We start from the raw sequence: 24848 nt of genomic DNA, 5'->3' as shown, positions 1-24848 counted from the left end.
AACTTGATAAAATTTCCACTTTATTTTCTGAGAAACGCAAAACCTACAAGACACCACGCTTTATTCCATGAGACTCCCATTAAATTACATGCATCAAGGCATAATTTACCTTTTGGTATAAAGATAATACATTTTAAAAATGTATAGGGCCTACTGTAGTGTTAAAGAGTGTAAACTCAGTGTTTCTCGATAACACGGGAGAGTGGCACAGCGGGCTTGCCGTAGCTGTGTTGTAGGGGAGGGAACAACACAAAGGCAAAGAGGTCAAGAGGAGGAGGAGGAAACCACGTGTGACAGCCGACTCTGGAGCTGTCTGTCCTTCTGATGGGAACTTGTGTTTGTGATCTCGGTGTCTCTGCATGCTGCTAGCTTTACCCGGAGAAAGCGACTGACTCTACAGATCTGCTCCACATCCCTCAGCAACGGACATCTGTTGCTACGTCTGAAAGCTCGTTCGCTTGGAGAAACCACATCATGGTGAGCAAGACGGATGACATCCCGGCGTCAGTGCCCAACTGCACGGCTGTGGATCTCGCAGAGGACGGCGAGACGCCGGAGAGCGCAGAGAGCGGCAGGACAGCCCTGAAGAAGCCCTGTCCCTGCGGTACGTGAGCTCCAGACCTGACCGCTGTTCATCCCGAGAGCGGGAGAGAGCTAAAGCGGGCTAGCTTCAGCTCTCACAGAGAACATTACAGCGCTCTAGATAGCCTAATAATCCCATTGCTGGTCCTTGACGAGTCCAGACAATTTAGCAACAAACCTCTAGTCCTGGTTTACCAGTTACCGAGGCTGTAACAGAAGTGATGAGTAGACTCTGTCGTGTTTGAATCCGCGAAGGTCGCACACGGGAGGTCTGACAGACATTCTACTCACATGCATCCGTGTAGCTCCGTCCTCCTCCTCACTCAGTCACCTTAGCTAACTTAAGCAGGTAGCTAACAAGCAGGCTAACACTCAGCTAGCACATCCAGCTAAGCAACGAAATGCGCGAGAGATGCTCACTGACGAATTCGCCCCACCATGTAAACATTTACAAACTATTTCAGACTTTAACTCGCCTGCAGGGAGATAAAATAGCCAGTGAACTGAATGGCAGCCTCTCCAGCTTGGCTGGATGAGATATAGGTTAACCTTAATAAAACAATGAATGCATAACTAGCGACCTCCTCAGTGGAGAAGAACAGTCAATTTGCCTGTTTAACTTGTTACAGTCTCGTCCTCCCTGGCCAGTTTAACGGCCGTTTATTGGTGACCTCCCTTTACCAAAACCCTGCCACAGTGAGGCAGTAAGTCAATTAGCTCGCCACATCTTTAGCATACATATCTGCTCGTTAGTCAGTCTTCAGCTTAAAGTTATTCAGCAGGTCAGTTCATCATCTGAACGTGAACGTGGTGCCACGTTTGTACTCAGTACAGCAGCGGTAAATAAGGAGAGGCTCTGCAGAGAGACGGGGTGAAACGGCTAGCTAAAAGGCTGCTAGCTGCTAACAGCAGGAGCTAACGTTAGATGTCTCCTCTTTTAATTAGAACAAAAACAAAGGAATAAAAAAGTTACTGCAGTAAGGCAAAGCAGTAGAAATGATACAGTAACACCGAGGTGCACTGACAAGACGCAACGAAGCTGAAGTTAGCTTCCTATTCGCCAGCTTTGCCTTCGATTTTCCGTTCCACCTTAAATGTCACCGCAGTTCTTTCAGGCGCCGGTACAAGCGCTAGAATGTAACTGCTGCGCCGTTTAAGGTGGAACGGAAAAATTCGAATAAAAGCTGGCTGATCAAAACAACCCAGCACAGTGAGAAGCAGAGGGGTGGTCCTCGACTTTAAATGGTTGAGAGTGTGGGTAGAAGCCTTGTATTACTTTCCTTTATAAAGTTCAGGGTCATTCGTTAAAAGTTTATGTGTATCTGTAGCTGTAATCTCCCCGGCCGGCTCGCGCACATGCTATGTAACCGCGTGCACGAACCAATGAACTGAAGGTCACCTTCATTGGAAGCGTCCAAAGCAGCAGCTGCGAATAGGGGTGTTTGTAGTTCTGCTTTCACTTGGAGCCTATATTGACCGATGCCGTACGGCTGAGGGATTTTTTTTGTAGCACACAGCGCACTCAGTGAGCTAAAGTCAAAGAAGTTACTCGGCCTCCGTGGGCGCTGTGGGTGTGCAGGCTCGTTTCGTAGTTTCCTCGTCTCCCCCCACGCGGTGCCGTAGAGGTGCTCGGTTGCGCGACCGGGAAGCGGATGCTGTAGCACATGGAAAGTGTATGTGTGCCGCTGGAAGGTTATCGCTGCCTCTTACACACAGAGAGCGGACGCTGTGGTAAGCGTTGCGCTTTACAGACTCCATTAAAATATAGATAACAGTGTGTCATATTTGGAGACCTCAGTGGAGGAGTTATACGTCGATGCGTGCTCGGTTTTGGCCGACAGCCGGCCAAGTTATACAACTCGGCGAGCTGGCCGGCATTTGCGTCCACTGTCATGTAACAACGAAGCTCAAGTCAGTTTCTCATTCGCCCGCTTCTTGTTCGAATTTTCCCGTTCCACCTTAAATGGTGCAGCAGTTGCATTCTAACAGTACGAGCGCCAGAATGTTGCTGCTGCATTATTTAAGGTGGAACGGGAAAATTCGAACAAGAAGCTGGCGAATAGGAAGCCAGCTTCAGCCTCGTGTTTAAGAAGGACCTTGGAAAGACTGTACCTGTCATCATTGTTGCAAAAGAAGCTGGTCGGTGTCGTTGTGGTCACTGTTTGGTTGTCAGGGGGTGAAAGGGGTATTCCACCGATGTTTCAAAAAAATTTTCGCAAAATTTAGTTGTTGATATGTAAAAAAAAAAAACGGCTGCGTTCAAAAGAGCATAGAGCCACATTAACAACAGTTAAGAGTATTTTAATTAGTATCGCACGTACAGTGTACTGTAGCATGTGGTTTTGGACACAACCAGAGTCCTTCTGAGTGGTTTTAAGTGATAGTGAATTGTAGAGAAACTTACACAATTGTGGTGAAACCACTTCAACACAAATATAGCTGTTTTATTTTCAATCTAAAACACCTACAAGTGTCTTCTGAGTTTCTAAGTATAATGTTGATTATGGTAAAGCAGTGGTAAATAAAAAGGGCTCTATTTTCAGCAGGCACTTCTCTGTCCTGCGTATATTTTGTATATTTATGCAAAAACGTTTTGTCAAACGATCATGAAGTCTGGTTCCAGCCCAAAATCCATGTAATAACTTTGTTAAGTAGCTTTTACAAACATTAAATGCTCCACCACTGTGAACAGGTTTTGATAGAATGATACATTTCACATTTGCTTACACCTTCATGGCTGAATTGTGAGTAAATTTTGAAAAATTGGTTGAATTCCTCTCCAGAGCAATCTGGCTAATCGAACCAGTTTGTCGCTGTACAAACCTGAACTGTCAGGGCTCGCTATTGTTGAAATGCACTGTCGTCTCTCTGTGTATTACAGTAGCTTTACCTCACTGTTACAGTCATGTAGAAAGTGTAGAGATACATACTTATGAGTATGAGTACAAGGTGCTGTAATTTAATTTCTTTATGTTGCACATATTGTTCTGTTTGCTTATCAGTGTCATGCAAAAGTATTCAGGCGTATGGCATTTTCTGTACTGAGGTTACTGCACATGTATCTGTGCCTGTGGATTCGCCTGTTAGTGACTTAGTTACAGGACTTGTCAGCTCTTGGTGTTTTGACAGAGGCTTTCCTGCTCCAGCAGATCAGGCAGGTCAGTAGGGGGTCTGGCTGGCTGAAGTGTCAAGGCCACTTCTCTGCCAACTGGGCATGGCCTCTTAAGTACTCTTAGGGCACTGTTAGCTCAGCTGAGCGTCTGGCAGATCATCCATTCTCAGAGAAATCCAGTTATTTTGTGACTTGACTGTCAGCTTCTGCTGCTGCTGCTGGTAGACTTTACCCAGGAGTTGTTCTCTTTCAGCGTACTATTGACTGACTCCTGTTGGGTGCAGTTGATTCAAAATATTTGCGTTACTTCACTCGTTAATCAGTACATTTGTAGTGTATACTTGATCCTGTACATGATACACATCAGAAATAATGTTTTGTGTGAGTGATTTGTCACCAGAAACTTAACTGCAGCCATGAGTAACACTGAAGGAATTTGGCATTTAATCGAAGGGGGAAACTGGGGTTGGAAGAAGAAATGAGAAATATGTGGGGGTATTTTTTCTGTTATCCTACAAATATTGTCCTGTTTTGTGGTTGGCATGCACTGTGAGAGGCCTCACTCTTTGACCCAGTGGTCAGAGTATCCTTTGTAACTGGATCAGTGAGAAGCTCAGGGAGGCTGTGCTTTACTAGTGGAAAGCCTGTGCCATGGCTACCCTCTGAATGATTTACCAACAAACACTGATCTGCTTGTTGCATGTTAACATTAAATAGTCTACTCAGGATTGTTCCTCTACGGTTAGTCTGCATTAGCTAGTAGAGCTGATGCAGATATCTAAAATTTAAGTAGTGCTAAACTCAGTGAAATGGTGTTAAACCTTAACAGACGGCTGTATTGAACAAGTGCTGATTAGCTGGACATCTGCTGAACTGACAGATGTGGAGAAGTAGCAGCTTTGTTTAAAAAGCAGTTTAGAATCTTAACAGTTTTAGTAAGGTGGAGAAACTGTGGTCTTGCTGTAAAACCTGGCTTGCAGTCTGGATGCACAGATAGTACTTGCACTTTTGAAAAAATGGTTCCTAAATGGTTCTCGGCTTGGACCTACTGTTCTAGGGGAAACGTTTAATTGGTATAGAATGTTTGGAAATTCTTTAAACTTTAAAATGATCCTTCACTAATGCATTGATGGATCAATTTAATTTTTTTGTCCTGTTCAGGGAAGGGTTAGTGGTCAGAAGCATGAATGAAACAGGGTGGCTGGACTTCACCCAGATCATAGACAAAGAATTGAAGGGCACACAGATTGCCCCTGGAATTGTGCAATGTGGAGATGCACTTAGCCCATGCACACTTTGCTCTATTTTTAAAGCCAACCAGGCCTGTTTTGCAATTTATGGGATTAGGCCATATTAATGCTGTTTCATACTGACTGAGGCCTTTTGAACATCAGGATGGCAGTTTATTAATAGCAACATTTTGAAGGAAATACCACTGATATCCTTCACACAAACAGTTTAAATTTATTAGGGATGCACAACATTGCATTTTATTCATTATATAGAAATAAACTAATCCAGGTGGATCAGGTCCCAAATTATGTTTTATGTTTTATAAATGTTTGTTTCAGTTGTATCAGTATTAGCACTAATAATAAACATTAGGGTATTCATAATGTTTTATTATTTACTTATTGGAGCTTTCTTTTCAATTTTGAATAGCAGATGTTAGATGATGTTTGGATTGAGCTGAAGCTCTAAAATGATGAATGGGGGAGAATGTGATTTAGATGAGTGTTAGAATTAGGAATTAGGGCACTCTGAAGGAGTGGCTGATCTAACTCCTTTAAATCCCCTATTTGAAGGAGAGGTGAGAGAGCCGCCTGTAACAGTCTCAAAATTCTTATAACACACAGGGTTGTGTTCTTAAAGCTACTCAAATGTCTGTTGTGTTCCTGCATTATCTGAAATGTTTCCATGATGATGTTTTCGGTGTGTGTTTATATCTTTCTCTTGATCTGAATCAAAGTTTATTACAAAATCTGTTTGTCTTACCCCCCAGCCCCCCCAGGTCCTCCATGTAAGGAGATTCCTGCTGTTGCTACAGCCCTGACACTGGTTACCTTGAAGGCAGCCAAGGACAAACTGCAGTTGTCTGAAAACAAACAGTGGGCAAACCTTTGCTGGCCCAGGCTAGGTTCTAACAGAAACAGCTGTGCTGTAGTGGGGGGGTCTAAAAACAAAAAGTGTTACTGTTAACCTCCAGCTTGGGAGCCACACTTTAGTTTGATGTTTGTGTGTAAGACCAACATGTAGCCTCTGTCTGAATTGAATTAATTCTGGATCTAGATCTGCAGAATTTACTGGCTAGTCTGCAGTCATTTGTGGAGCATGCCTGGAATGTTCTCCCTCTCCACATCAGCTGCTGTTGCTGTGGTGATGTGTGTGACGGCCTGTAGAGCTCTGGATTGTGTACAGTGCGTGAGGTGTGACAGGACAGTGGCCCAGCAGCTGACCTGTGATTTTTAAATGACTGGCTACACAGAAAGTGCTCACACTGTTACTACACTCTTAAAGTTCACCAACTTTTAAAAGGTTTTTCAGACTTGGGCATATTATTTACAAGATTGGTTCTTTTAAAAACATCCACTGAAAGGTTCTTTAGGAAATCAAAAGTGGTTCTGTTAGGTTTCATATGGCAGCTCTATTGTTAAGAGTGTAATGAAGGACTTATTTTAATATCTGTGTCATTGGTGATGCTAAATAATAGCTCAATCCTTTAGGGCTGATTCTAGAGTGTATTTCTGTCATTTTTCTGCTGTTTTTTGTTAACTCCTTACAAGGCCAGAATCTGCCAGTGGGCCCAAAGTTTTATTACACAGTTCTATAACCTAATACCTCAGCCAGTTTGCGTTGCTGTCCCTGTAGTTACTGAATAATAAGCCTTAATATGTAATAAGCATGGGATTTTGAGGGATTAATGATGTTTCTGAATTCTGTCATTGTGTTTATTTGATCTGTAAAGAATTTTATCTAAAGCAAAATTGGTGGTTTCTACTCAGTTTGTGCGACATAAGATTTTAAGTCATGCATAAATTGTGCTTCATCATGATCATATCTTTCATGTGAAGTCTTTTCTGAAGAACTCACATGTTCTCTTGGGGGGAAAAAAACATGGTGCATTCAACAAGAACAGGAAGCCTTGTGTATAATTTATACAGTGAAAGAAAACACAGTAGGACACAAACTCTGGTTCGTCATGCTGAAATTGATGAAATATTTTATTCTTGGCAGTGGAGATGTGCATGTGGCCTAGCTCCTCTAGCAGTAGAGTTCAACAAGCAGCTTTCTTTCTTTCTTTAGGCTGTACTGGGACCGTCAGGTTATGATTTAATATTTACCCTGTAACTTTAAGGTAACAGACCAAACTACAGATTTTTGTGGACAGGCACCTATCCTTTTTTTTTCTTTTTTTTCCAAGTTACCAACCTATTTTTTTTTTTTTTCAAAAATATATTGAAGGTTTGTAGAGTACTCTAGCTATGCTCATATACTTTAAATGTGGCATGTCAAGTCAGTTTTACTTATATAATGCATCTGAAGACAGTTAAACAAATTAAATAAATTTAGTTTTCAGTGTAATCTGAACCCCATTTCTTCTGTATCTGTCTCTGATCTACAGAGCACAGTGCAGCTGCAGTAGTAATGAACGGAGACGCAGGGCACGACCAGGCCGAAGAAGCCGAATCCAAGCAGGATGGCAGTGGTGACGCTGACCCCGGAGATGACGGCAATGAACAAGAAGTGATTGTGATTCAGGATACTGGGTTCACTGTGAAGATTCAAGCACCCGGCACCGAGCCCTTTGACCTGCAGGTACTTTAGCAATGGTGCTGCACTGAGCATTGGAATCATGTATGAAGGTGTAGTTGAGGTGTTGAGTTATTGAGGTGTTTCTAAAACAAAATGGTCTCTTGTTCCTGTTCAGGTGTCTCCACAGGAAATGGTGCAAGAAATACACCAAGTGCTGATGGATCGTGAAGACACCTGTCATCGTACCTGCTTCTCCCTACAGCTAGATGGCAATGTGCTGGACAACTTTGCAGAGCTGAAGTCCATTGAGGGCCTTCAAGAGGGGTCCCTTCTCAAAGTGGTGGAAGGTATGTTTCATAGGACAAGACAGTGGCTCCCTGCCCGTGGTCCTGTAGTACCCCTGCCCTGCAGTTTTTTCCTTGGTTTTTACCTCATGAAAGGTTTGCAACTGAAGCTTGTTAATTAGCTAATTAGTTGGATCAAATAATTGTCATTAAAAAAACTTTGTAGTCAGTCTTACTCTTTGGACAAATACCTATTTCCTTTACTTTACAGAACCTTATACAGTACGCGAGGCTCGCATTCACGTTCGTCACATCAGAGACCTGTTGAAGAGTCTAGATCCCTCTGACGCTTACAATGGAGTGGACTGCAACTCTTTGTCTTTCCTCAGTGTCTTCACAGATGGAGATCTGGGAGGTGCGTGTAACAGGGTTCATTCACTTGAAGATGGAAAACGGCTTCAGTCTGAACTCTCTTGTAATGTTTATTAGCTTGTCTCTCCTACAGATAGTGGCAAACGCAAAAAGAAAGGAAGTGAACTTGAGCAGATTGACTGCACTCCTCCTGAACACATCCTACCAGGCAGCAAAGAGCGTCCCCTAGTTCCCCTGCAGCCACAGAACAAAGACTGGAAAGTAAGTGTCAGAAGGCATGTTTACTTGACCTTTACAGCATTCTCATATTATTTACAAAGTGCCTTAGATGGATTGCAGTGTTAGGGAGAGACTGCCAGCCAACAACTTTTGCTCTTATGACTTATGAAACATTAGTGTGCACCTCCCACCGTTGGCTGAAATGGGCATGTTTGTGTCTTTTCGCCACCATTAACTAGAGGGTGTGACTAGGGTTATACCCATATAAAGGTTGATTCAGCAAGAATGTTGTCCCATGATTTGCTTTATTAATCATATCATATATGTTGTTATGGTGTTGCACTGTGCAACTAAAGGCAGAAATTCCAACTGCCTTTTTAACCCTGCATTTGCAGGAATATGAAGAAACATCTGGAGGGCAAGTGACAGTTAGCATTAGTAAAACAAAGAAAGCTTTGACTATACTGAACATAAACTTTTTTAAAATCATATAATTTATTGTTGCTCAAAATGTTGATAATGTTATATACATTTCAGTTCAAAGCTCTTGTATAACACATGTATTCTCTGTCTACAGCCACTGCAGTGCCTGAAAGTCCTCACTATGAGTGGCTGGAACCCTCCGCCTGGCAACAGAAAGATGCATGGAGATCTCATGTACCTGTCTGTTGTGACCGTAGAAGAGAGGAATGTCAGCATCACTGCCTCCACCCGTGGATTCTACCTCAACCAGTGAGTGCACCCAAACCCTTACTAGCATCTTCCTTCAGTCTTCTTAAAAATGAAATCATGTGTTTTTATGAATATTTTTATCTCATACATATCCCATCTTTACACCACCCGGGGTGTATTCTTAGCTGGTGTAATTGGTGTAATGTTGACTGTTTCAGGTCTACCACCTACACTTTTAACCCTAAGCCAGCCAACCCCAGCTTCCTGAGCCACTCTCTGGTTGAGCTACTGAGCCAGATCAGCCCAGCCTTTAAAAAGAACTTCACCACCCTGCAGAAAAAGAGGTAAGGGCCATTTTACTGAATTCCCCTTCAGTACAGGCCCCAGACTGAAGCACTACTGATTGTAACTACTCTTTTGTTGACTCGACTGAAATTGAAGTTCAGGCTTTCAAGTACTTGTTTATGTAAAGAAGTAAAATCATTTGAAATGATTGTGCTGCAGAGTCCAAAGACATCCATTTGAAAGAATAGCCACACCATTCCAAGTGTACAGCTGGACAGCTCCACAGATTGACCATGCAATGGACTGTGTGAGAGCAGAGGATGCCTACACCTCCCGTTTGGGCTATGAGGAACACATACCTGGCCAGGTGGATTGTCCTTTGCATCTTCATGGCAAATCTATGCTTCAACAACTGAGTCTATTATTAAAGCTCTTCTCTCTTTCTCTAGACAAGAGACTGGAATGAGGAGCTCCAGACAACTAGAGAACTCCCTCGTAAGAACCTTCCAGAACGCTTACTAAGAGAGAGAGCCATTTTCAAGGTGCGCTTATAAAGATAATTTTTATGACATGGGGAACAACTAGTTTCAGTCTGTGACTCAAACCCAAACTTGTTATTCTCCAGGTACATAGCGACTTTGCTGCAGCAGCCACACGTGGGGCCATGGCTGTGATCGATGGCAATGTCATGGCCATTAACCCTGGGGAGGAGACCCGCATGCAGATGTTTATCTGGAACAACATCTTCTTCAGCTTGGGCTTTGACGTCCGAGATCACTACAAAGAGCTTGGTGGAGATGCTGCGGCTCACGCCGCTCCCACCAATGACCTGAACGGAGTGAGGGCATATGGGGCCGTGGACGTGGAAGGGCTCTACACACTGGGCACCGTGGTGGTGGACTACAGGGGCTACCGGGTAACTGCCCAGTCCATCATCCCTGGCATCTTGGAGCGTGAGCAGGAGCAAAGCGTCATCTATGGCTCCATCGACTTTGGAAAGACTGTTGTGTCGCACCCCAAATATCTGGAGCTTCTGGAGAAGACCAGCCGGCCGCTGAAGGTACAACGTCACTGTGTCCTTAATGAAAAGGACACTGCTGTGGAGCTCTGCTCATCTGTGGAGTGTAAGGGCATCATCGGCAATGACGGCCGCCACTACATCCTGGACCTGCTGCGCACCTTCCCTCCTGACCTCAACTTCTTGCCTGTTGAAGGGGAGGAGCTAGGCCCTGAGAGCCAGAAGCAGGGCTTCCCTCGACAGCACCGCCACCGCCTGGCCTGCCTGCGCCAGGAACTCATCGAAGCCTTTGTAGAACACAGGTATAGTCTCACCAACTCTTTTTCTTTATTTATGCTGCTGTAATGAGTTATAGCCAGAAACATACCCAGCATAAGTATGAGAATCCAAATTCCAAATGAACACCACATTGTACAGTAGGTCTGTAGGTTTGCATCCTACCATTCCTAATATATAATATATTAGGGATGGGAATCTTTAGGCACCTCACGATTCGATTCGATTACGATTCAGAGGGCTGCGATGCAATTATAAAACGATGCATCTTTTTTCTCTATACAGGATTTCTTCCTACTGTCTAAAAACTTTGTTTTAAAGCAAAGTATTTGTAATGATCCATAATGTAAATATATTATGGATCATTACAAATACTTTGCTTTAAATATCTAAAATATCTTTTATTAATAAACCAAATGGAAGTGATGTGGCAAGTGAACTAGAAGGCTCTCATTCAGAGACGCTGCTGCCACTCATCTGTGATAAAATGCGCTGTTACCCTGAAATAAGATCCAGTGGTAATGGGTGTCCACGCAGCACGTTACAGCTATCCTTCCCGACTGGACGCTGAATCTCGGCTCCAAAGTGTGCAGCATAGCGCGAAAGCCATGGTTCTGAGAACATACAGCAGACAGCAGGTCACATAGCCCCGAAGTCTGGCCTCGCCAATAGCGAACGAAGAAACAGATTAAGACAAACATTTGGAGGACTTATTCGCATTTATAAGCAGCGCGGTTGGTTAAATCTGCAATGAGAGACTGTCTTTCTCTAAAAAGTTGCGAAAATGAACTCGCTTCTCTTTCGAATTTTCCCGTTCCACCTTAAATGGTGCAGCAGTTACATTCGGCGCCTAAGGCAGAATTTAAGGTGGAACGGGAAAATTAGAGCGAGAAGCTGGCGAATGAGAAGCGACTTCAGCCTCGTAAAACAGCCGGATGCTGAGACATTTTACAAGAAACTCTTCTAGTTTTGAGGAAAAGTTTTCTGGCGGAGATGGAAGGAAAGCGGCTATACCTAAAGCTTAAAGCAGAGCAAAGTAAATCTGTGCTCTTGTTTATATTTTTAGCCCATACTAGGACATTAATACATACTAAGACATACTGGGCATTAAATGTTGTGGCTCCCAAGGTGGTTTGACTTTGCTGAAAGGACAAAATGGCTCTTCTTATCATTTGTGTTGTGACTCCTGATCTAACCTGGCTTTAATGCAGAGGGAGTCGGTCGGATTTCTCACTCATCCAGCTGTGTTTTTGTTATGTGCCGTGACAGACTGTCCAGGCGCTGCACTTACCCACTTCCAGTTCCGCCTTTTGCGTTCCGTCAACATTACGTTATAAATTAAATATTTAGAAAATCGATTTTTGACATTTATGAATCGATTCAGAATTGTTCACATCCGCATCGCGATACATCTAACAATCGAGTTTTTCCCGCACCCCTAATATATATATATATATATATATATATATATATATATATATATATATATATATCCTTTCAGAGTGAACTACTATGCACATATCAAAGATTTTACTGCACAGTATTAGCTGGATCATGTATAAATACTAAACACATTTTGAAACTATAATTTTGAAAAAATATCAAAACATCAGTCCAACCAGTACATCTCTAATTGAGTTCCAAGATGACCACTGAAGATCAGGTTGTTCATAACAACTAAATACCTGGAAATCAGTCTGCCAACCAAAACTGTCCAGTCGGCAGCAGTCCCGTGATCACAAACTAAAAACTGATGCTAGAGAATCATGCACACTACATCACATACATTTATTGGCTGTTATAGATATATGAATGTATGTGACGTATGTGGATGTATATAGACTATTAATAGCTATACGAACATAACAATGTAACATATGACTGTAGCTCCAGTAAATAAATAAACTAAATAAATGAACTTCAGACACCAAACATGTATTAGCAGATCTACAGCAAAGTGTTGTGGGTGTTTTCTGCATTGGCTGAACTATTGCTTTAAGTTCATTTTAATTGCCCCTCCCCTGTAATTGTTACCCACTGTTGGCCACATTAGCATTTTTGGTGAAGTATTTCTAGAAGCCTTTTTATATTCAGCTACTTTTTCCTGCCTCTTCATGGGCCACAGGAAAAGGTCACTTGAGAAGATAATTACTGTTTTACAACATATAGACTGCATTGTGAGTCAGCTACTTTAACTTTCTTAACTATTTGTGGGCCAAAAGGTATCTCCTTTTCATGAAGATGGCAGCACTCCAGCTGATGCAGCAAAAAGCAAACAAGGAAAGCAAGACTGCAGCCTTGCCTGAGAGCATCAGTGCTGAGAGCGTGTCTGACAGTAAGCCAACAGCTGCTCCCGAGGCCTCCGAAAAAGCCTCTGAAGCTGCAACCCCAGCCTTTGATTCACCGACCTCCTCTGAGTCCACACTGACTCCTGAAGACACAGCAGAATCTGAGGCAGCGCTTGGGCATGAAACTCCTACATCAGAGGGCCAGGAGACCTCAGCCACAGACAGCTCAGCAGTTCCCACAGTGACCGCCAACGGTACCCATGAACCCACAATTCCAGAGAGCCAGAATGGAGGATGTGACAGTCCTTTGGAGGGTAAGGAGGCTGATGAAGCTATACCAGGACTAGCTCAGGCTAAAGAGCTGGCAGAGTCTTTAGCAGCAGATGATGGATCTGGAATTGGTACGTTATTCAAGCAACCAAACATGAGCCATGGGGAACAGGAGCATACAGTTAGCAGAGATGTGCATGGAGAACTCTGAGTTTTGCCTATTTTACTCTAAGCTCTGTCTTTGTCAGTCTTTGCATTGTTGGAGGCATTTCTGTTTTCCTTTCCATTGTTTGTACAGCTTTGCTGACACCTCCTGGTGATCAGAAGGCATCTCTCAGCTAGCCTGGGTGCTCCTGTTCTCTCTCCAGGGCTCACATAAGGAGAGACATCTCCCTAATTGGCATGATGACAATGAAACTCCAGCTTTCCATGTCTTTCTGATCCCAACCTTTATATTCCTGCACGCTCACTCTCTCTCTCCCTGACTTGAATGTGGTTTAATTAACAAAATTGGTGAAGGATTAATTTACAGTGTGAATTATTAACTGATGGTGATGGTGGGGCTCCATAACTCAAGTTATAACTGCTGCTAATCATTCTACCGGTACATGCTAATCATGCTTTCATCTACCCAGTACATGGGTGTCTAATTCAAGTGTTGGTCGTTCCTGGGTTGTTCTTTGCGTGGTGCTAAGATGATCATGTCCTGTTATCTTGTCTTAATGGACAGTTGTTTTTTTTTTGTTTTGTTTTTTTTTTAAATACTTGTATCTGATTATATTGATTTGAACAAAGCCTGTGTCTGTGTCATATAAACAGACCCCAAAAGTCGAGAAGTTGTCCTCAACGCTTGCAAAGCAGTGGGCTCCATCAGCAACACTTCATTTGACATTCGCTTCAACCCAGACATCTTCTCTCCAGGTACAAAGCGTAAAGGCATTATGTGTATTAGTCTCTGTAATCTGATATGAACAGCCACGACAGTCCATACCTTTTGTGTTCTAGGTGTACGTTTTCCAGAAGATAGTGCCGAGGAAATCCAGAAACAGAAGCAGCTTCTGAAAGATGCTGCAGCCTTCCTGGTATCCTGTCAGATTCCCTCTCTGGTGAGTGGCTTCAAGCAGCACCTACAAATGGTGTTTTAGTAAAATATCCAGTCAGTAATTTTTGTTTTTTAGATTCACTAATAGCAAATTTAAGGTCTGATCAGTCTGATTTGTAAGGGTTTTTTTGCTTTTGTGCATTTACATTTGCGTCTGTACATGAAATACAGTGAGTGAGTGATGGTCAGAGCCCTAAATTTATCACTGATTAATTTTATAAAACCATAATTTAACTAAATCTGATGTGGTTTTACACAACCATGATTTAAAATCAGCTGCTTACTGCAACGTACAATGGTCAGGTGATGAATGAAAAAGTGTTATTGGTATAGTAGTGGCTATCCCAATATCTTTGATTTTGTGATTTGGTTCAAATTGCTTTTGAGTATCACATTCAAAGGATTTTTTTAAACTCATTTGTTGTTGTTATATTCAGTCATTGTGTTATCAGTTATTGCTTGTTATTGATTGGTGTAGGCTTGTTTGTTTCTTTAGAGGCTTTTTATTTGTAGCTTCCAGGTTCACTACTACATGATGTGAGTGATTTGAGTCAAATTTTTAATTAGGGAAATGGAGATCGCTAGATGTTGCTTTTAGCTTTTGCCCTGATGAAGGCCAACTAAGCAGAAATGTTGTTGACATTGAAATGGCGTTGTGATTTACTATTGACATGATTCAAATGGTAAATGGTAGTGCATCCAGGGCTAACTTCATTAGAGTGCTTCTGTCCAATAATGGGTGCTTCTATGGTGGTCCCTGCTTGAATGATTTTGTGTTTTAACAGGACAGTAAAATGTTACACACTTGCAAATACAAGCAAAACCGTATGTTACACTTTGCCGCTCTGAAACACAAGTGCCCACACTTGAGTGTTGGTTTTGTCTCTTCAACATTGCTATCAAGTAAAAGAGTACCCCTCCAGTCCTACGTTAATTTCAGCTGTACGTTTTATTTTGGCAGATTTTTCTTCCTTTTCCCCTCCCCATGGGTAACTAGATTAACACTTGCAAATACTCAAGTATCAAAATTAGTTGGTCCATGGTTTTTGTATGTATGAGGTAGTAACCTGTGTGTATGATGTTTATGTGTTTATTGTGTACAGATAAAGGACTGTTTAGACCACACTGCTTTGCCAATGGATGGAGCCACATTGACCGAAGCCCTCCATCAGCGTGGAATCAACGTGCGCTACCTTGGCAATGTGCTAGAGTTTGTTGACAAGATGCCAGCCAAGCCACAGCTTGAGCATGTCTATGTAAGTACACAGTCTCAACTTGGACAGATCATATTTTTATTTATTAGTAATATGCATGTACCTTATGCATTTTCTTTTTCTTTTTGCAGAGAATAGGAATTACTGAGCTGATCACAAGATGTACAAAACATATCTTTAAGACCTACCTCCAGGTGAGTGCTCAGTTGCAGCAGTAATGTTTCCTATTAAATTTGTATTTTATAGGTTTGGTGTAAATGTTTCTCATTGTGTGTGCATGTGTGTGTGTGTGTTTGTGTGTGTGTGTGAATTGTAGGGTGTGGAACTCTCAGCCCTGTCTGCTGCAGTGAGCCACTTCCTGAACTGCTTCCTGAGCTCTTTCCCCGATGCGGTGGCCCACCTGCCCGCAGACGAACTGGTGTCCCGCAAGAAGAACAAGAGAAGGAGAAATAGAGTCCCTGGAGGCGGAGACAACACGGCATGGGCGAGCCTGACTCCCAGTGAGCTGTGGAAAAACATTGCCTCAGAGGCTCTCAGTTATTACCACTTTACTCTACAATGGTGAGGAGCTATGTAGAAGATTATGTGCCACAAAGCAGCAATAACAGATTATAATAAACGTTAACTGCAATATGATTGACATTACTTTTTATTAGTGACATTGGGAAAATGCTCCAAACTAAAATCAAACCCTTAATTACATTATTCTGACATTACTCCTTGCTGAAAAACAATTAGCAATGATTTGCTTATTAAGAATGCTGAATTTTTGTCCACGTTGCGAAGCAGTCCCCACAGCTTTTCACTTTTCACTGAGCAGTGCTTTCTAAAGGGCAAAACTAAATGCTAAGCACATTGCATTTCTTTGTATGACACCATAGTCTTCATTGCATTTCCATCAAGTGTGCAGGAAGCATACCATACTGAAATGCAGTCACTGTCCAATCATAGACCTCTGCCGAATTCCAGCATGGGTTGTAATGGGTCTAGGAAGTTTGTGGGTGGAGTTGGCCATGAATGCTGATCCAAGATCAGATTTGTAGCTTGCGTCTGTTTTAAGCACTTAGGAGCTTCCAAGGCTGATTTTAATCAGGCATGTACAGGAACATCCTGAGCCAGATTTATTAAAGCATCACGTTAAAGGGCACACATGCTACGTTTTTCTTGTATGTTATTTTTCCCCTAAAGCCTGATTATAATGTTTCTGTGGTTTTGTGCACCAGTTTTAAATTGTTGCTACATGAGCATTTTCCAACCTTTCTTTATTCCTTAAAATTGGATAGGCTGTTTTTGTTACTGTCATTTAATATATGTAAATTACTATTTTTCTTACTGGCTTTTCTCATTCATTGTATTTCATTCAAGAAGCAGTCCAGGCGGAAACACGCCTTCTTAACTTGAGTGTGAATTGGAGGGGCTAAACAAATGTAGGCTGAATGGACAGCTATATATTAATGTAAAATGACATCACAAAGCTACAAAAACAGAATTCTACCTGATTGTTTTTGTTTCCATATATGGACCGGTTAGTGAATATTAAAGTGTCGTAATGTTCCCGTGTTCACATACTACCACAGACTCTTATTTCAAGGCTAGTGAGGGGTGGTTTTCCAAGAGATGGGCCCTTTAAAATACTGGAATATGGAATTCACTTCTGTTGAAAGGCTCTGAACTTTTTGCCTCATGCACAGTTGTGTGTATTGTAGCATAACCTGCGAATCAAGAACACACATTTACTTTTAACTAAATTTCTCTCTTAACACCAAAATTAATGAGTAAATCAACTACCACACACACCTCAAATAGCACACTGAGTTATCTAGAGATATATAGGATTCAGCTGAGCTCTTATTTAGATCTTGCCAGAAATGTACACAATTTAACATTGCATGTGTTTTGTATTGGCAGTGAGAGTCCAGACCAGGCAGTGGAGAAATATGGCCTGCAAAAAATCACCCTGCTGAGGGAAATCTCTGTCAAAACTGGCATCCAGGTAGAGTTTGTATTGATCTGCTCGTAATCTCTCAGTGTGCCAGATGTTTAATCAGGTCCATATATCATGATGTGGCTTTCTGCTGTCCTTGCAGATCCTGATAAAAGAGTACAACTTCGATAGCCGCCACAAACCCGCCTTCACTGAGGAAGACATCCTGAACATCTTCCCAGTTGTAAAGCATGTCAACCCCAAAGCCTCTGATGCCTTCCACTTCTTCCAGAGCGGGCAAGCAAAGGTCCAGCAAGGTAATGACAATTATAATTTATCTGGATAGCAACAAAAAATGTATAACATGAGGTACATTTTTTTTCACAGTTATTTCAGCGGACTGCAATAATTTTTCATAATTGTGATATTTGACAAACATATTGTGCTGCAGTATGGTAAATGTAAATTTGGTGTGCTGGGTTGAGGGAAATAAATGTAAATAAAAGAAAGCAACACATGCATTCATTGACACACAACAAATAAGCTTTAAGTTAGTGCTCTGTTTGTTTTTAGCTAGGTTCCAACAGCATGTTTTAGCATACATACAAGACAATTAAATTGTTAATCGCAATTATTTACATGTTAATCGTTGTCCTACCATGAATACATTGGATTTTGTGATGTCACAAGAACAATGAATTCAAAACTTTAACACTGTTTACATACTATGTCACAGTCTTTTATTTCCAAAAAAATAGGAAAATTTGGTTTTCCGTGTTGTTGGCCTTGTGAACGGTAGTTTCTAAAAGGCTTCCTTTATTCCATTAGGTTTCCTTAAAGAAGGCTGTGAACTAATCAATGAAGCATTGAACCTCTTTAACAACGTGTATGGAGCCATGCATGTGGAAATCTGTGCCTGTCTGCGCCTGCTGGCCCGCCTCAACTACATCATAGGCGACCATCCTGAGGTATGGCTCGTACAGACATCAGGTGTTTCTCATGGTCCATTCTGTGTATTAGTTTGAATTTCTCATCATGATCAAAACCTGTTCATCTTTATAGGCTCTCAGTAACCAACAGAAAGCTGTTCTGATGAGTGAGAGGGTTCTGGGGATTGAACATCCTAACACTATTCAAGAATATGTAAGTGTCCAGACAAATATTTAAAAATAGATGTGGTTTGCTGAGTGAGGATAACCTCTCGAAATATTGATGAGTCTAAATGGATCTTATGTGTACATATGTTTTAAAATACTACATTGTTTCCTCAAACCACTTTCAGTGTATGTTTATGATGTTTTAATTTTCCATTTAGTGACATTTGTCTTTGTTGTTTTAATAGATGCACTTGGCTCTGTACTGCTTTGCCAACGGCCAGCTGTCCACTGCCCTGAAGCTGCTGTACCGTGCCCGCTATCTCATGTTATTGGTTTCTGGAGAGGACCATCCTGAGATGGCTCTGCTAGATGTAAGTTGTATGAAAGGGCCATCATCTTCTTTCTTCATCTTCTACTTTTCTTTATAATTGAAAGAACTTTGTCGAGATTTAAGCAGTGAGTGTTAAAGTGCTCTGGCGATGTTCCCACTGTGAACTGAGGACCCTCTTCATCTCTGATTGCTCTCTGATAATAATTTCTCTGCTGTAGAGCAATATTGGTCTGGTGCTACATGGAGTGATGGAGTATGACCTGTCTCTACGCTTCCTTGAAAATGCCTTGTCTATAAACTCCAAATACCATGGTCCCCGATCCCTCAAAGTTGCTCTCAGGTATGGGTTCTTGAGTATGTGGACATCAAAACTTCAGTTATTCATTTTGTCTGATCTTCATCTTTCACAACATGCATCTTGCTTTTGTTTTTCAACAGCACTAACAGTGACATCTATAACCTTATCATAGCTATCTGATTTCAATAGTGCTAAACTGGGAAATGTTCTTGTTCCTCTCTTTGTTTCTCTGCAGTCATCACCTGGTGGCCCGAGTGTATGAGAGCAAGGCTGAGTTCCGCTCTGCTCTGCAGCATGAAAAGGAGGGTTACACCATTTACAAGAACCAGGTATTAATTTAACAGCAGATATGTTAATAACACCCTGCTTTATAGTAATTGCTGTCTGTATTTTAGGTATGGCTTCATTAAACTGTACCAGGGTCTAATTTTAGGTCACCTGTTTAGTTGCAAAATGTCAGGTGCCAGTATGTCCGTAACCATTAAAAATACATGCAAATGGCTAATACTGCTATTTACTCAAAAAACAGACTATTAAATCTGTTACGAAATTTGCCCGTCACATTTGACTGTCATAAAACTTCAAAGTAGACAAAGTGACTTTCATGACTGAAAAAGTCACTTTTTTTCTCTTAGCCCAGAAGTGAATACCATAAAACCTTGCTAATGGTGCGCATACAACATACAAATGCACATACAACTAAAGCTCATATATAATGCTGTTTAATGATGTCATTTTGGCTTAAGGGAGGAGGGTTTATCAGGGTCCCATCACAATTCTAACAGGCCCATTTTCACATCCTGCACTGCAATGATTCCAATTAAACAGCACTGATTATGCTCTCTTTGTAATGAAATATGCAGTTGGACTGTGTTGAAGTACTGATGTCATATTGTTTAGTAATTTATAAGGATAATAGTAAATGTTGACATTGCCCAGCCCTGTTTTTTTTTTTTATCCATGGTGACTGTCCATAAAACATCAATACTTTTAACAGTCATTTCTGTCCTGGTAGAGGAAAGAGAAAAATATGTAAGCAATCATTTTGCTTGTAGGTTGGTGAAGCCCATGAGAAGACGAAGGAGAGTTCTGAATATCTGAAGTACCTCACCCAACAGGCTGTGGCACTACAGAGGACCATGAATGAGATCTACAAGAATGGCTCCAATGCCAGCATCATGCCTCTCAAAGTTGGTTCCCCTCAGCATTCGGCCAGTATTCATATTCATACATTCGCAAATGTTAGTTGGTAGTAGACTGGGATAATAATATTTTTTGGGGGGTGTTCTCTGTGCAGTTCACAGCTCCAAGCATGGCCAGTGTTCTGGAGCAGCTCAACATCATCAATGGCATCATCTTTATTCCTCTCAGGTAGGTTCTCCAGGTTTTGTCATCTTTGAAATATGCTTCAACCAACTGCGGTAACTAATACCTACTGATGCAATACAGCCAAAAGGACCTGGAGAACCTGAAGGCAGAGGTGCAGCGCCGGCAGCAGCTCCAGGACTCCGGGAAGGCCGAGGAACAGCAGGAGGACAGTCAGCTAGCGCTGGATGACAAGTTACCTGTCGACGATTAACCCCACACCCACCACCCCTGCCAGGGGAGGCCATGATGCAACAGCCATCTGCTTGAACCTGTGGACCTGAGAACTAAGCTGTGTAATTTAAATGAGTATATTTGAGCTTAAAGGGAGGGGAGGGCCAGGGACAGGCAGGGAGATATGCAGTGAGCAAGACAGTGAGTAGCAGTCACGCAGAGAATGGAACCAGAGTTTAACACAGGCTGTCTGAGGGCCAGACACCATGGCCTGCTCAAGAAGGGAACAGAGAGAGCACCGTTGTTTCTGCCAGTGCGTATGAATCTGGAGGTGACCGAGGATGACCATGACATTGTATACCAGAGCCTTATCCATCCAATCATCCATCTAGCTATCCATCCCTCACCCATCCCCCAGCCTTCCCATTCTCATCTCCTTCTCCTGTCTGAGTCCAGGACTACCACCCACTATCTCACCTAAACACAGAATGGGCTCAATGAAATGCAGCCCTCCTCCCCTTTTTACATCCTTTTGTCTCCCACCCACCACTCCTAGCACACAGCCTGTCTGAAAACTCAGGTGATTTCTACGCTGCACTAGATGTGATGGAATCATTCACCACTAAATTCAGAGAGGTACCCAAGAAACAAAATGGAGGCTTTAGAATGTATGCATTAAGGTCTAGCTTCAAGACCTATTACACCTGTACCATTACCATTGACGTGGTTTGCCCAAGTGGTGACTGCTGTGTCCTCAAAATTTCACAAATATGTGTTTTCAGCCAGGCTTTTTAGATTGATAACACATGTTCTGTAAGAAAAAAAAATGATGAAAGATCTCTTTGTAAAGCAAATGGGATGGGGAATTATTAAGCCATTTTATATTCTTCATGTATCCATTTAATTTAAGCCATGACTGTTTTATAGAAATATATATCATGGAGAGATGTGTACATCCGTCTGTGGGGTTTTGACAGAAACTTGATTTATGCTGATTGAAATGCAGATTCAAGGTGTCCAGCTTCAAATAGATCTATAGACTCTCGTAGCTGTGCTCAGTTTTTGTTCCATTCTAAACGTCTGTGTGCGTGTGTGTTTCTGTGTGTTTGTAATACTAGTGCAGAGATTCTGAGAGAGAGGATGAGAGAATTCTACTACTACTATTGCTGCTGTAACAGAATCATTATCAGCATATTTTTCTACATATAGTAATGAACACGGGATGACTAATGTGAACTTGAATCATAGAGGAACATACAGTATTTGGCCCTCAGCATGGCAAAAATTCAGCCATTGTAGTGAGTTAATAAACCCGCTCAGTATATCTGAGATATTGGACTTTTTGATGGTGGCTTAGTACAGTTTTCTAGCTGTTCTTTCTTTCCTGCAGTAGAGAAGCCTCTCATATACTCATATACATATATTCATGATCTTTCCCTTGCCAGTATTTAGAGCACTTTCCAAACCTGTTGTTAATGTCCAGTACCACCAGGAGTGGATTGAGAGAGGCTGCTTTTATGTAATGTACCAAAAAAAGGACAGTTGTGTTTGCTTGTATAAATGCTGTATGGGTCGACCTTGCAAATGTCAAACATGTTGCTGTGTTAAATGTATGAGTTTAAAGCAATAGAAATGCTGGAACTGGCCTGTTAAGTGCTGCTGTAGTCTGCACTTAGATGCAAGACAGACTGCTATCCTTTTTTCCCCATTTCCATGGACTGTTTCCAAAAATAGGGAAGAGGCTACACTCATAATCGGGATCATATTACAACCTGTGAACAAAAACAAAGCATGTTGGACTAGAAATCATGATGTGTGAGATTTGTGCCTATTTTTGCTTTGTAATTGAACCAGGCTGGTATTTGTTTTCTTTCTATGCCTTTTAAAGGGTTCAAAAAGGTCTTGATTACGCTCACTGTGTTCTTTTCTTTTTGTCTTTTGTTGGCCTACCAGTGATCATGAAGGAGCCACATCATTAGCTGGTGCGTCTCCAGCTGCAGTACCATGAGTAGCCACTAAGGGTCACTCTAGCTTAGCCAAGTTTCTTTGCATTGGCATTACTAATGAAAATAAACTCAATTTATGATGGAGAATAAAACATATCTTTACTAGCTTTAAAACTGTCAGTACAGTTGCTCTCAAGCTGCTGTTCACTAGGCTATGTGGTAAAATAAAATGCTGATAAATTCCCGTACTTTTAAATGGCTGGAATATTGAAAACAATCATTGAATCTCTTTATATCGCTGCATAGCTTCCTATGTAAGCATAATCTGATTGGATGTACTAATTACATTCCAGTGGTGTTATCATTTAAACTGTAAAGGTTTTCCTTTTCAGTGGTGTTAATTCTTGCATGACAAACCAACTTATGTCATCTAGATACGTAGCACTAGCTGGTTGTAATTTTGCGGGTGCGGCAATCTAGCGTTTTGGATTACAGTTTTAAACTGAAACCTTTTTCAGTTTGATATGCTGAGCTTTCTAACCCTTCAAACTAATCATCCTGTATTTTATCTACAAATGTCAATGTCTGTTTGAAAGTTTGAATATGAAACAAAATATTTTTTTTTGTTTCAACCTTAAAAGACAAAAACAAGGAAAATACGGAACACATTTGGAAACTATTAGTCTGGCACAGCTTTCATATATTTGCTCACACAGATACGATCGGATATTAGCCCCAAACTCAGCCATAAAGCTCTAACCGCAGCTGTCATCCAAGAGTCCAACAGTCAGTCAGCATGATTCGCTGTGTCCCGGATGGAAAGCCTGTCTGGAGTAAGACGCAGCGTCTGTTCAGTCCACCTCAGCGTTACCTGCTGTCTAATGTACATGCATAACTGTACCTCTCTGTGTGTTTGGGAGCTGAGGACTTTTCTTTCTTTTTTTCTATTTGGATCCCTCTGTCTCTAACCTGCAAGATGTGTTTGGCCCTTTGTATGTCTGCTGTGTTTTCTTTGATGTGGTACCTGTCTGTTGCTGCCCATAAATAACAATCTAATTATTTTTGATCTCGGATATCTGAATATGCTTTTGTATTAAAATAAACAAAGAAACTAGCAAATAACAAATGGTTTGAGTTGTAACAACTGTGTGTGCATGCTGTATTTACATTACCCAGCCATTGTATGGTGGGAAATTCTACTCATCTTTGGATACACACTTAAGCAATCAGCTTAGTTCAAAAATGAAGTTGAAAGAAATCCAGTAAAGTACACAAATATTCTCAGAAAGCAGATTTGATTTTCAACTTATATACTCATAATTACATACTGAAGAAACCCCAGCAGGTTTGAGTATTCTGTGTAATTCCATGAAATGTCTTCTCATATCCTGTAATTTTAATGCTATTTGTATGTACAGGCTGTACATTATTCTTATGATTTTGTTTGTTTACCAACTATATAACGTGATAAGACATTTACATATTTAAAAAGTTATTTTTCCTGTCTACTGCCCCTGTGTCTAGAGATTTTGTAAATGCTAGGTTGGCTGTATTCTTCAATTGGTATATTTTAGATTAAGTCAAGGTCATGTAGGCTAATTTCTCCATCATGAGCAGCTTCAAATGAGACTTTAAGGGGAACTCCACAAATTTCAGAAGGCACGTGTAGGTTCACAGGTCGTTCGGGATAATAACGGCTATATTTGTGTTTCAGACATCGTGACCCCTGGTATCTATCACCACTACCGTAAAGAGATCAGAACAAGTTTCTCTACAGTGAACCATTTCACATCAAACCACCCTGAATACTGTTCCTCAATGACGTAATTATTCAGAAATTTTGAAAAATTGGCGGAATTCCCCTTTAACTACAGTGCTAACTAAAAGTCCATGAATGTGCTTGAGGTACCAAATAGATAAGTAGCCGTTATTATAATCCCGCTTCTGCCAGTCAGTGTCTCTGATTTCTCCTTCTAATAATCATATCCTTCCTTCCATATCATATCCATCCGTAAAGCCTTCATATTTACTCGGGACGCGTTTGCTTCTCACATTCAGTCTAATATATTATATAAACACTCAACCGGTTGACGTCATATTCAGCGTTCCACATCACTGCACGTCATAATAGTAAACGCTCTCACATCGAGCTCGATGTTAAAACGGCACAAATCGGACTGACGTTGTTTTCTCCGGTGTCAAAACAGCAGAACTAGCTGAGTTTGCGACCGCAGATTTCACTGGTTACGATCCACACCGACGTTAA

General features: G+C 41.5%; 1 protein-coding gene across 4 annotated transcripts; it reads left to right on the top strand.

Moving 5' to 3' along the window:
* Window positions 1-307: 307 nt before the first annotated feature.
* cluha (clustered mitochondria (cluA/CLU1) homolog a) lies at window positions 308-23708 on the top strand. Of its 4 annotated transcripts, none has more exons than XM_036561853.1 (26): window positions 308-604; window positions 7317-7510; window positions 7623-7794; window positions 8003-8146; window positions 8237-8364; window positions 8900-9054; window positions 9213-9338; window positions 9499-9646; window positions 9729-9821; window positions 9905-10599; window positions 12796-13175; window positions 13951-14052; window positions 14137-14237; window positions 15337-15489; window positions 15579-15641; window positions 15764-16008; window positions 17356-17440; window positions 17535-17688; window positions 18200-18339; window positions 18434-18514; window positions 18714-18839; window positions 19018-19139; window positions 19333-19426; window positions 20153-20287; window positions 20395-20468; window positions 20547-23708. In XM_036561853.1, the coding sequence occupies exons 1-26, from the start codon at window positions 475-477 to the stop codon at window positions 20674-20676; spliced, it is 4170 nt and encodes a 1389-aa protein (XP_036417746.1). In that variant the 5' UTR covers window positions 308-474; the 3' UTR covers window positions 20677-23708. The 4 variants fall into 4 exon arrangements, with proteins under 4 accessions (XP_036417746.1, XP_036417729.1, XP_036417738.1 ...); XM_036561836.1 differs by having other exon boundaries at window positions 12796-13262; XM_036561845.1 differs by lacking the exon at window positions 308-604 and adding an exon at window positions 1797-2313 and having other exon boundaries at window positions 12796-13262.
* The last annotated feature ends 1140 nt before the right edge of the window (window positions 23709-24848 follow it).

The sequence above is a fragment of the Colossoma macropomum genome, unplaced genomic scaffold (genome assembly GCF_904425465.1).
Source record: "Colossoma macropomum unplaced genomic scaffold, Colossoma_macropomum, whole genome shotgun sequence".
NCBI classification, from domain to species: domain Eukaryota; kingdom Metazoa; phylum Chordata; class Actinopteri; order Characiformes; family Serrasalmidae; genus Colossoma; species Colossoma macropomum.
Note: the sequence above shows the minus strand (reverse complement) of the source record. Positions and strands in the feature narration are given on the sequence as shown.